This window comes from Haliotis cracherodii, unplaced genomic scaffold (assembly GCF_022045235.1).
Source record: "Haliotis cracherodii isolate W230 unplaced genomic scaffold, xgHalCrac1.p SCAF_16, whole genome shotgun sequence".
Lineage (NCBI taxonomy): Eukaryota > Metazoa > Mollusca > Gastropoda > Lepetellida > Haliotidae > Haliotis > Haliotis cracherodii.
The window spans coordinates 12,956,156-12,968,660 of NW_027266271.1; the positions used below are offsets into that span (position 1 = coordinate 12,956,156).

The 12,505-nt window shown below is 40.7% G+C and overlaps 1 protein-coding gene across 2 annotated transcripts; it reads right to left on the bottom strand.

Moving 5' to 3' along the window:
• Positions 1–552: 552 nt before the first annotated feature.
• On the bottom strand, positions 553–12,372 carry LOC139463838 (KAT8 regulatory NSL complex subunit 2-like). 2 transcript variants are annotated; one of them, XM_071245212.1, is made up of 9 exons: positions 12,254–12,372; positions 8,426–8,677; positions 6,854–7,053; positions 6,375–6,489; positions 5,952–6,115; positions 5,301–5,392; positions 4,147–4,303; positions 2,729–2,886; positions 553–2,135 (listed from the first exon to the last, which is right to left on the bottom strand). In XM_071245212.1, exons 2-9 carry the CDS (start codon positions 8,659–8,661, stop codon positions 1,926–1,928), a joined length of 1,332 nt encoding a protein of 443 aa, XP_071101313.1. In that variant the 5' UTR covers positions 8,662–8,677; positions 12,254–12,372; the 3' UTR covers positions 553–1,925. The 2 variants fall into 2 exon arrangements, with proteins under 2 accessions (XP_071101313.1, XP_071101314.1); XM_071245213.1 differs by lacking the exon at positions 12,254–12,372 and adding an exon at positions 11,318–11,331.
• Positions 12,373–12,505: the final 133 nt, after the last annotated feature.

Genomic DNA, 12,505 nt, shown 5'->3' on the forward strand with positions numbered 1-12,505 from the left:
AGTAGAAGTGAGTGAAATGGGTTTTAGTCCACTTTCAGGAATTTTATGTTGAGTGTGTGTGAAGATATACCAGAAATGGGTTTTAACACATTGAACCCAGACTTTCAGTGTGACGAGTAATGCTTAACCACCAGGGTCACTCACTGCCCCTAAATCCAACAAGGATTTTTGACAGTTTCATAGTGAGTGAGTTGGGTTTAACGCTGCTTTACACAGTATACCAGTTATATCGTGTGTCAGCTTAATGTGGGGGGAAAGTCCGAAGTGATGCAGGTCTCTGACATTTACCACTTGGTGAAACCCATGGGTATGGTGCTGACAAACCTAGAAACATAATCAGGGTGAACCGGGATTCGAACCCACAATCATAGGTTTCTGCCGGGCCCAAGGGACGCAACTCTGCACAGCAAATGCCTTAGACGACTGGGACACCCGTGCCCTTGACAGTTTCATAATAATATCAAGAAAACAAAAGTGGGTAACACATTTTGTTTATAATCGATTGTATCGAGATGGGCCAAACAGAACTCAATAGTGGTTTTGACACAATTTATTGATCCAAGATGGCTCTAGGAAGTACAAACCAAGGCTTGCATTAATATTGTTCACCATTCACACACACAAAAAACAAGGATCATGTGACATTGCTTTGTTTTCGGATAGGTCAACAATCATGGACAGCCCATTCCCTTGCAAACAGTGTGAAATCAGCGAAAAATGCATCACATTATTTGTCATTACAGCTTATACTGGAAGGACTAGATTCACTGGGGGCAACTTCAGATGAATATTCTGTTCACATGTGACTGGCATCCTGTGTCAGCCCCTGACACACATCCAGCCTGACCAACAGACAGCGGCATTCCTCACACATCCAGGCTGACCAACAGACAGCGGCATTCCTCACACATCCAGGCTGACCAACAGACAGCGGCATTCCTCACACATCCAGGCTGACCAACAGACAGCGGCATTCCTCACACACGCAGGCGGACCAACAGACAGCAGCATTCGTCACACACGCAGGCTGACCAACATACAGCGGCATTCCTCACACATCCAGGCTGACCTGCAGACAGCGGCATTCGTCACAAATCCAGGCTGACCAACAGACAGCGACATTCATCACACATCCAGGCTGACCAACAGACAGCAGCATTCCTCACACATCCAGGCTGACCAACAGACAGCGGCATTCCTCACACACGCAGACGGACCAACAGACAGCAGCATTCGTCACACACGCAGGCTGACCAACAGACAGCGGCATTCGTCACACATCCAGGCTGACCAACAGACAGCGACATTCGTCACACATCCAGGCTGACCATCTGACAGAGGCATTCGTCACACATCCAGGCTGACCAACAGACAGCGACATTCGTCACACATCCAGGCTGACCATCTGACAGCGGCATTTGTCACACATCCAGGCTGACCAACAGACAGCGACATTCGTCACACATCCAGGCTGACCAACAGACAGCGGCATTCCTCACACATCCAGGCTGACCAACAGACAGCGGCATTCCTCACACATCCAGGCTGACCAACAGACAGCGGCATTCCTCACACATCCAGGCTGACCAACAGACAGCGGCATTCATCACACATCCAGGCTGACCATCTGACAGAGGCATTCGTCACACACGCAGGCTGACCAACAGACAGCAGCATTCGTCACACACGCAGGCTGACCAACAGACAGCAGCATTCGTCACACATCCAGGCTGACCAACAGACAGCGGCATTCGTCACAGACGCAGGCTGACCAACAGACAGCAGCATTCGTCACACACGCAGGCTGACCAACAGACAGCGGCATTCGTCACACATGCAGGCTGAGTAAAGACAGCGGCATTCTGTCAAAAATTCTCTTTAGAATGAAAGCTTCCACTGCATTTTATTTGAGCTAGTGTCAACGATCAGCTGGTATCCATGGCCTCCTGTCCCAGATCCCCTGCTTCCCCCACCCTACGGTCATAACTGGGGGTCGGAGGGGTCTGTGTCACGACGGTCTCAGTCTTCCGCAACATGGACTCCAGGTTTGTGGCCCTGAAGGGGGCACCAGCACCTTCTGATTTGTCCCTCTCCATGGCCTTCTTCTCATCAGTGACCACCACACTTTCTGATTCCTGAAACAAGAAGGAAATAGAATTTTACATAGTTCCTGATAGGCATTTGTTAAGGAATTCAAATTTGAGTTAATTAGGAAATATACCATTGGAATATCAACTAATAGCTATGTTACTTATATATTTAATGGCCTAATAAGTAACTGAATCTGAGGCATGAGATATCAAATGTTATACTTGGCAGTCGAATGCATAGTTAAAATAGCTTTTAGTGACAGTATGTCTATCTCCATTTTACCATGACAAAACTCCACTCAAACTTTTCGTTTTAGAAGAAATAAAGATATGGTTCCTGGGACTGTAATGGAGAACAGGATGCAGATTTGAGAAATCGATGATCACTGCCTTCATATGAGAGTGTCATATTTACAACCACAAAAGGCATTCAACCTGTGTAGCATAGCTACATAGCAAACAAACACAGACCTTACAGAAAATCATATTCCCATATGCCTAATATCATGTCACAACATTCTACACTACGACTATTGCCAAACATACTTTTAATATTCAATAAAAATTTGCAATTGTTAATATCATTTTGTTCCGCCATTGTTAACTAACTGTATGTGGTGAGAAGTGTTTACTGTTACCTGGCTTGCTGTCAGTGGTATACGGCACTCAGCTTCCTGCAGGGGGGTGTGGAGCACACAGAACACAGCATCTGTGCATGGGGCTACCGGCCGACCACACTTGCCGTTCTCAAAGCGGCATGGTTGGTACAATACTTGGCTTGGGTCATTCAAGATGTCTGAGTACCAGTTAAGGAATTTAAGATGGGTTGTCAGCATGGGTTTTATGACTTGGAATCATCACTCTATAAAGAACTGTATTTCACATGAAGAGTGAGTGAGTGAGTGAGTTTGGTTTTACGCCGCTTTTAGCAATATTCCAGCAATATCACGGCGGGGGACACCAGAAATGGGCTTCACACATTGTACCCATGTTGGGATTCGAACCCGGGTCTTCGGCGTGACCAGCGAACGCTTTAACCACTAGGCTACCCGACCGCCCCTCACATGAAGAGGATAACTGAAGAGGCAACTAACGGGATCGGATGGGCAGGCTCGCTGACTTGGTTGATGCATGTCATTGTATCCAAATTGCGTGGATTGATGCTCATGATGTCAATCACTGGATTGTCTGGTTAAGACTCAATTATTTACATTCATACAGCTTGAATATTACTGAGTGTGGCGTTAAACAACAAACAAACAAACATGGTGACTAATGGCTCGGTGTTCCATTGTGAGAACCCTGAATGACTCCGGAACATATTATAACATGTATGATACCAAGGCCTCAAGCCATTTGGGCTAAACATCACTTTGAACTGTATTTTAGTTACACCATGGGCTGACACCTAAATCACACAATGTGAGAGCAATGGCTAATATAGTGCAAGTTTAGATATTTTCCACTTGCATAACCATCAAGGATGTGAACTTGGCTGACAGACCAAGGATCTGTACCTACAATAATAGCAAAGGGGCTTAACTCTGCTATTTACACCCAACTGTGTGTGTGTGTGTGTGTGTGTGTGTGTGTGTGTGTGTGTTTTGTTGTTTAATGTCGTACTCAGCAATATTCCAGTATTAGACGGCCTGTAAATAACTGAATCTGGACCAGACAATCCAGTGATTATATTGTGAGCAATGATCCAAGCTGGTACAACTACTTGTCATCAACCAAGTCACCAAATCTGACCACCTGAGTCTCCTCTTATGACAAGCATAGACGTCTGGGAACTAATTGTAACCCAGAATCTCTAAGGGGGCAGAAACAAATAACATTTCTTAAAACTTACACACAAAACATCTGAGCACAAACTTTCTAAAATATATTTTTGTAAATGTATCCATCAGCATCGTAGTTTGCCATAGTTCTGGAATCCTAAGAGTAGGCTTGTCTGCCAACAGCTCTTCATATCAATCAGCTCCTGTTCTGTTCTAACTTGTTCTGACTCCCTTAAGGTGTCAAGCAAAGATATATACACATGTTTAAAGGATACGGACAATGCAGTATTTGGACAGGGGCAGTGTTCGGGCACTGCACTTCACTCCTGATGTATCCAATTGGATGCATTTAGCATAAGATGGAGGCCTGTAGTGGTTGCCCTCTGACACAGCAATTCTCCTCTGCTTGCAGCTACGATGCAGTAAAGCCTCCTACGGAATCACAACATAATACATATCACATGATTACATGAAGGCAGGATAAGACTGCAAATAACTGAAGAAACATCTTAAGGATCAAAGGTTTTTGGTTTTGGTTTGGTTTGTTGTTTAAGGCCGCACTCAGCAGTATTCCAGCTATATGACGGCGGTCTGTAAATAATCGGGTCTGGACCAGACAATCCTGTGATTAATATCATGAGCATTGATCCACGCAATTGGGATCGATGACATGCATCAACCAAGAAGGATCAAAGGTGATTGTAAACATAGGAAACATCATTTGTTTGTGACATGTGCCACACAATATGTACCAAGTAAAAAATACCTTTCGATCAAAATGACTTTTTATAGATTTTACATCTGGACATATGTGTTGTTATAAGTTAAGTTACACACCAAACAGATACCATACTAGACATGGGTACAGGCAAAGTCTCAATGTGACAATACATAGACAACAAAAAGGTCCAGCCCATAATAATATAGCTCTAAAGAAAAATATGGTGACATTCAATACTACAGACTGTATATCACTTGTATATGCTACGAAAAAGAAATAAAAGGACACCCGATCTTTTCATTCGACTATAGTTAAAATGTCATGGCTGGTTGGTGTTGCATCACAGCCTTCCAATTGTGGGTGTTCTTTAACTTGTTTTAAGCAGTATCTGTTGGCAAGTTCTTGTTCTTAAGTTGTTGTTTAACTCCACACTCAGCAATGTTCCAGCTATAGGATGGCAGTCTGTAAATAATCGATTATGGACCAGACAATCCAGTGATTGACATAATGAGAATCAATCTATGCAACTGGGATATGATGACATGTATCAAACAAGTCAGGGAGCTGACCATCCGATCTCGATTGTCGCCTCTTACGACAAGCACGGGTGTCTGAAGACAAATTCTACCCTGGAATCTTCATGGGATGGCAACTTATTGTACACAAGCCAGTGTTGTCCCGACACAAAGGTTGTTCTGGGAATCTCACCTTGCCATATCGCTTGTGGTATCTCTTGAGAGCCTTCAGCTTGAGGTACTTCTCCTTCTGTTCAGGGTCTGTCTTGTACGCCTTTATACTACCTGAAGTAGTAAGCAACGTTTTACCGATCACGCATTCTACTTTCAGTGAGTGAGTATGGTTTTATGCTGCTTTTAGCAATATTTCAGCAATATCACGGCGGGGACATCAGAAATGGGCTTCACACATTGTACCCGTATTGGGAACCGAACCCGGGTCTTTGGCCTGACGAGCAAACGCTTTAACCACTAGGGTACCCGACAGCCCCTTCTACTTTCAAGTCTATAGGGTCACATTTGGCTATCACCAGAAAAAGCTGTTGCTGATCAGCCTAACTGTTCTTGGCAAAACTGCCTGCTGGAATATTGATATACAGCTATTGCTCTGGAAGAAATACAACATGGCTGCTATGAAATAAAAATAATTGACTTTTTCAAATGCTCTGGTGTCAGAGCATCAAGAATATTTCTTTTCATTATTAAAACATACGTAAGCAATCAATAAAACAGGGACACAAAACAAATCTAGGTATATAAGTGACATAACCATTATTCTATGATAATTAAACCATAAGAGAATTAAGTTGCACTATAAATTAAATTGTTACTATGAGGATCTAACCTAACGTTTCCCTTTCCTGCTTGTGAGTGTGCAGATACTTCCTTCTCTTTTCTTTGAGGACATGTTGGAGGCGCTTGAACTGGTCGATGTACAGGGACTGGAGCCGTATCAGCTTGTCTCGCAGGATCAGGGTTGCCTCCTCTGCTGTGTATACACCTGCATGTCTACAAACAAACATTTTCACAAGCATTATCAACCACTATATGACTGGTAAGGAGTCAGACATAGGTGAGTGATTTATCTGGGATTTTAAGCTCAGTTCCAAGGCAGACAAATTCAGAAGAAAAAAATGGGTTTTTGTTAGTATCAAGGGTTCACATTCTCTTTATAAGTCATGATCAGTGAATTACACTGTACAAATATCTCATGTTACGGATACAAATATTTGCTGACCCTTTGGAAAATAATTGAGCTACCACTTACTTGAGTGGGTCTTCCTGTTCGCTGTCGATACTCTCTGCATCGCTATCTCCATCACCTCGCCATGCTTGGTCCACTAGAGGCGACTCTGTCTCAGAATCACTTGAACTGGCATAATCTACGAATTAAACAGCAGAAAGAGCTTGAGTACTTACTGTCATCCACAGAAAGTATTTTATTTTCTGTATTTTGTATTATTTTACCCAAAATCTAAACTACCAGCTTCTATTATCACCTCCCACCTAGACTATTCATCTATAAATTTTCATAATTCTTTGTCCATCAGGCTATTGCTTCAAACAGCTTTTGACATTTCAAAATGAAGTATACGGATCTCAAAAATATGCTTCCTAAACCTTCAAACATACGTATACTTAAACAAGTATTCATCAGTAGCTATCTTTGTCTGACATCACTTGTATTTATACCCTTGCAATTGTCTTTCTTATCAATGGGAAGTATTTCCTGGGAGAGTTTCCTACCTAAGACCTTGTTTGCAAGGCTATCGGAGGGCAGCCGTGACTTGCGTGGGTCTGGCACAGCTGGCTCAACCACTGTGGCTGCAGGGCCATGGTGATGGGCTAATTCTTCTAACAGACTCTCCGATGTTTCTCTAGGCTTCTTCTTACGCTGAGCTCTCTGTCTCAAGATGGCTGCCTTCTTAGCATGATCGTGACAGTAGCTAGAAGGTAATATAAGAACGTGGTGCTAAAAGTGTATTATCAACAGACAGCAATTATCAGGGATAGACAGGGATAGACAGGGATAGACAGGGATACTAGTCTGTTAGTCCAAGATTCTGATAATCAAGGTGAGGTGAAATGGCCTTTAATGTCGCGTTTAAGATTATTGTTCAGGCTTCAACAGGTTAGTTATAATAAAATATGTTTGACAAATTTGTTTTTGAATATACCATTGTATTTATGACTCGTGTATTTTTCAACGCTTGCTGCTAAATGGCCAAAAAAATGCAGATGCAATGTTAACTCACTCAATGGGTCAAACATTTTCCACAATATCAATGTCATTAGCACTCTGTGACATAGGCTGTAATCAACAATAGGCTTCAAGAAATAAAAAAAGTGGAGTTTTTCTTTTAAGACTCTTTCATAAGTAAATATATAGGTAAGTACTTTTAATGAAAATGACCGTGACCATGAGGCACTGTTCACAAAATTTGAACATGCCATTTCCCATTTTATGTGTGCTGTGGCAAAGGCGGCAAAAGTAATTTTGTGCCCTGCATAAGCTTTATGTGATTATATAACTAACAGAACAGTCATGCAATGAAATTACAGACAGGAAGAAATACTATCAACATGATCAAAGCTATTATATATCTTGTATATACCAGCTCTTACTGGTACTACGGTAGTGTTGATTGTTTGACTAAATCAATGAGGCTTCTTTCTTTTATTATATACAACAGGGGAATTGAAATTAAAGTGTGTATTAGAGTAACCTCCCCTTAGCAAATACTTCAATAACAGGCTTCAGTATTGATGACAACATCCCAGCCAAGAGTACTCGTTTGGAGCCCTAGCATGTATGTGTGTGGCTGTTTGTACTCGTCCAGACTAATGCTGGTTTTGTAGTGCAAACCCACTGACACACCATGCCTCAGTTTAACATGGACAGTTGGACACCCCACTCAGACAAAGCCAACCAGTCCTCGCCGTATCCCCTTAATGCTGAGTGCCAGGCAGGGTAACAACAAGAATCTATTAATGTCTTTTGGGATAATGTGGCCGGGCCCGGGGGATCAAACCAGCAACCCTTTGCTCCAGGCAGATGCCCTATCCACTAGACCCGGGAGGTGGTCAGTGAAAATCAAAGACTGGTTTACCAGACATAGTTGGATTTGACCAACGGTCAACCCATGATTATGAGACATCTTGTAATAAATATATCTTTTGTAACCACCATTACACAATGAAGGCAATAATAGAGAACATACAATCCATATGACTATATGATTATCTTACTTGTCCATCACAATCATAATAAATATTTGCACAAAGTAACTGGCTTAATTTGATGCAAGTTTCTCTTACCCTTCCTTGCGGTCAGACTTGGGAGCAGCATTAGGGCATCTCTTGCCATTCTTCCCAGACACAAAACTGCACTGTTTGAAGGGACTGTTTTTATCTTCAAGGATATGCTTGAGGCAGTACTCCGAGTCTTTGAGACGGTTCTGCATGCATGTCCTGTGGCTGTAGTTGCAGAACAGCCCTTCAGCTGGCATCCTCCCCTTGACACCACGGAGAGCTTGGACTCTACCTCGCATCATGGCTACAGGAAACTGTCTGAAAGATCCCCATTGTTCATCAATTCAACATGTTCAAGAAAATAATTGACTAACTTAAGGGTTATAAAATTAATATTAAAATCTGATTGAGGGAATGAAACAAAATAAAAGTAACTTCTTTGATAGGCATTTAGAAGTTGGAGTACTAAGTAAGGATAAGAATTTATGAATGAACAACTTCTTTATTACAATTAAGAGCGACGTTTCGGTGTAGGTTCACTTGCTTGATAACGGTGTTAGAACCTACACCGAAACGTCGCTCTTAATTGTAATAAAGAAGTTGTTCATCCATAAATTCTTATCCTTACAAAATAAAAGTAACTACTCAGGATTTTACAGAATCCAATATATTGTGTGCTAATGCACAAAATATATATGCCATGACAGAATAACTATAGTAATCATGGTAATAAGAAAGAAATTAAGTGTTCTTTAACCTCTGTTAGGAGTTAGAGAACCAAACAGTTTTATGTATAAATAGAAAAGTTGGAGTGAGTTAAATTGTTGGTGAAACCGACTAGCATGGGCATAGTTCTTTAGTTTTTTTGTTTGTTGTTTAATGCCGCACTCAGCTATATTCCAGCTATATGACTGCAGTCTGTAAATAATTGAGTCTGGACCAGACAAGCCAGTGATTGACATCATGAACATCGATCCACGCAACAGGGATCGATGACATGCATCAACCAAGTCAGCAAGCCTGACCACCCGATCCAATTAGTCACCACTTATGACCAGCATAGTCGCCTTTTACACCATGGGCATTGTGCAGACAAAGCTAGAAACATAATCGGGATGAACCGGGATTCAAAGCTATGATCACAGGTTTCTGGCATGTCCAAGGGATGCAACTCTGCACAGTGAATTACAGCGCCTTAGAATATGCCACCTATGCCCCTGGAATGAACTTCTTAAGTTAAAGCATGTAATAAGTTCTATCTGCTTTTGCTGCTCCAAAAACAAACATAGTCAAGGTCTGGATAGTCCATGTCAACTTTTTTTTCACTAAGTTTTGATTGAACAATGACATCTCCATCTAAAATATGAAAAAAGACATCACACATACTTTGGATGCTTTTATTTATTAATGCAGTGATTACCCTCCTGTGACCCCCATCTCAATGACTAAAGATAAAACCCAAAAATATAATCAAAACTAGAACTTCGAAGTTCCATAATCATGATGAGGTGCAACAACCTTATCGGTGACATTCACAGGGGCCAATTCATCAAGTGACAATACATTGTCTGTATTGCAGAAAGAGTTAGACAATGTGGTGTTTCGAGTTCTGAAAATATCAGCGTATAACATGCAATTAGTACCTGGAAGACTGCATCATGTGACCGGTGCATTAATAATTTGATCTAGACATATTATGAATGTAAATAATTCATGTTTTTTTTTTATAAAAAAAAACGTTATTTGAGGAGGACAAGCGTAATTTTAGGCTTCAAGCGTAATGGTTGGCATCACTGCATATGCCTCAAGCTATTACCACTGAATAATAAGGCATAACCTTGATAACTATTAGCATTATGTATGTGCGAATGACATGTCTCCTTAGAAACTACATGTATTGATGTGGTATCTGTTATTTATTTATCTGGAAATTGATTTTTGATTCACATCAATATTTGTAGGGCACTTCACCTCAAGTGACTATGACCCGTAATCCTAAAAAGGTGTTTCCATTACATAAAAAACAAAAGAAATCCCATATGCACCTTGCTCTGAATGTCACCATATTCCCCCCACTCAGGATAAACTTGCAGTCTTTGGCCCATGTCCTGAATCAGGTTGGCCCATAACTTTCCAAACCCAAAACATGTATCAAGAACCATTTTGACTTTACCAAAGTGATGACAGCTGACCTCAACAACATCAATCTACATTCATATTTGATCCCTATTGTTGTCAAATGCAGTATAACATGGTCGTGTGCCTCAAGCTACCCTAAATAGGTACATCATTGGTTCATGTTTAAGCATGTTGATCGCATCCCTTCCGGTACAGGTTTGAACAATGCAAGATACCTTAAGAACATAAACTCTCCAGCTACAGTAAGAAAGTTAAAAATGATTTTTTGGCTTACAAATCCTTGGCCCTCAATTTCTGCCAATGACATGAATTATTATTCTGAGTTGAACTACCTTAAAGGGCTGGGACGTTGACGGTTCTGGGTATGTCAAGATCATGCAGGAAATAATTTCCGAGTAGTTCATGCCTGATTCTCAAACCAAAATAGAGTTCCATACAGCTAAACCGACAACCCAAAAGATGCTGAGAGTTTTTGATATAAGGGGCAAATTGAAGGGAAAGGATGAGTTACAAAATCCTAATTTTCCAGCTTGATTGGTTTCATTGTTTATTGAAGCCTAGATTACAACATAAGTGCCTCGTTCCTATAAAGCCAATTACGTTGCAAACCCGACGGGCACGTCCCTTGGTGGAAATCAGTGTAACTTCAAAAATATGACATTTGCTACTTTTTGAAAATAGGTCAGTGTGAACTGTCATCACTTCACTATTTCACATGTCTTTAAGTGATATAGAACTACATTCATAAGACTTATACAACACTTCAGAAATACACCTGTAACCAATGACTCAAAGAAAGATGTACCAAGTTTCACTGACCTGCAACAAGTCCTTCTAGAGTAAGGCGGTAAACAATTGTTTTTCGACTATGACCTTGACATATCAAGGCATGAAAATAATTTCCTGGGCTACAATGGAGATATGATCATGATATCCCAAATAAAACAACAAAGTGTAGTGATAGCAGTCAAATTCATTTCAAAATCTTTCAAACCATGCTAGTAAAATGTATTGAGACATCACTTTTGTCATCTCGCAAAAATGTCAACTTTGAAGTTTCAAAACATTTTAACATAAAATCTAATGTTTGTATGTTTATTTCATCATCAGTGACACTAATCATCATTCTATACCAGAAAACAAACATTTTGCAAGCTCAGGTGAATCAAGCAGTGTCCCAAATTATGTATGAATTATAAAGTCAGGTGAACCTTATGATAAAAGATAAAGAATTAGGAGACCCTAGATTCAAATAATAAGGCCTATTTTTATGTCATTTAAAAATAATATAACACTAATGTCATCCTGCTTTAAGCTCACGAGTCAAAGCATTTTTATCCAGTAGTCACAGGTAAGATCAAGACCTGTAGGCCTAAATGGGTTGTAAACTGTAAACTTCTAAAATGTAAACCTGTGGACAGGACTATTCAGTATTTGCCTTTCAACTTCAAACAAATATCAGCTGTTTTCAGTCCGCGAAATACCGCTACAGTGACAGCCAAAAACTGAAACGCTTGCACAATGCATTATGCAACGATAGCATGACGATCCCATCAAATATGGCGCCAGTCCAAATGAGGTCACGACAGCAATGTATGGTGGGATACCTCCTCGTTCATAACACATCGCCATGTTCAATGGCCGGATGAACATGGCGCGGGCCGAGCTCTACACGGAATACCTGCTACAACGTTCAATTCGCCTTCAGCGACAATTATGAATACATTCAGCTGTAACATGGATAAGAGTGTCTACCTGACTGTTTCTGTTGTGTTCTGTGAATGATCACAGATATTATTCCTGGAAACTCAAACTGTATACTTGGAAATATTGCACCACAGATTGACAGTGTCCTTTCGGAACAGACATAACTTAACAGGTGCGCGACTTTCATAATTTATTATATTTGTATATTTAAATCATTTACAGCAATGTATTATGTAGTATTTAATTTTATATCATAATAAATTTACCTAAATAAAAATATGCGTTTATTGTATTTTTCTT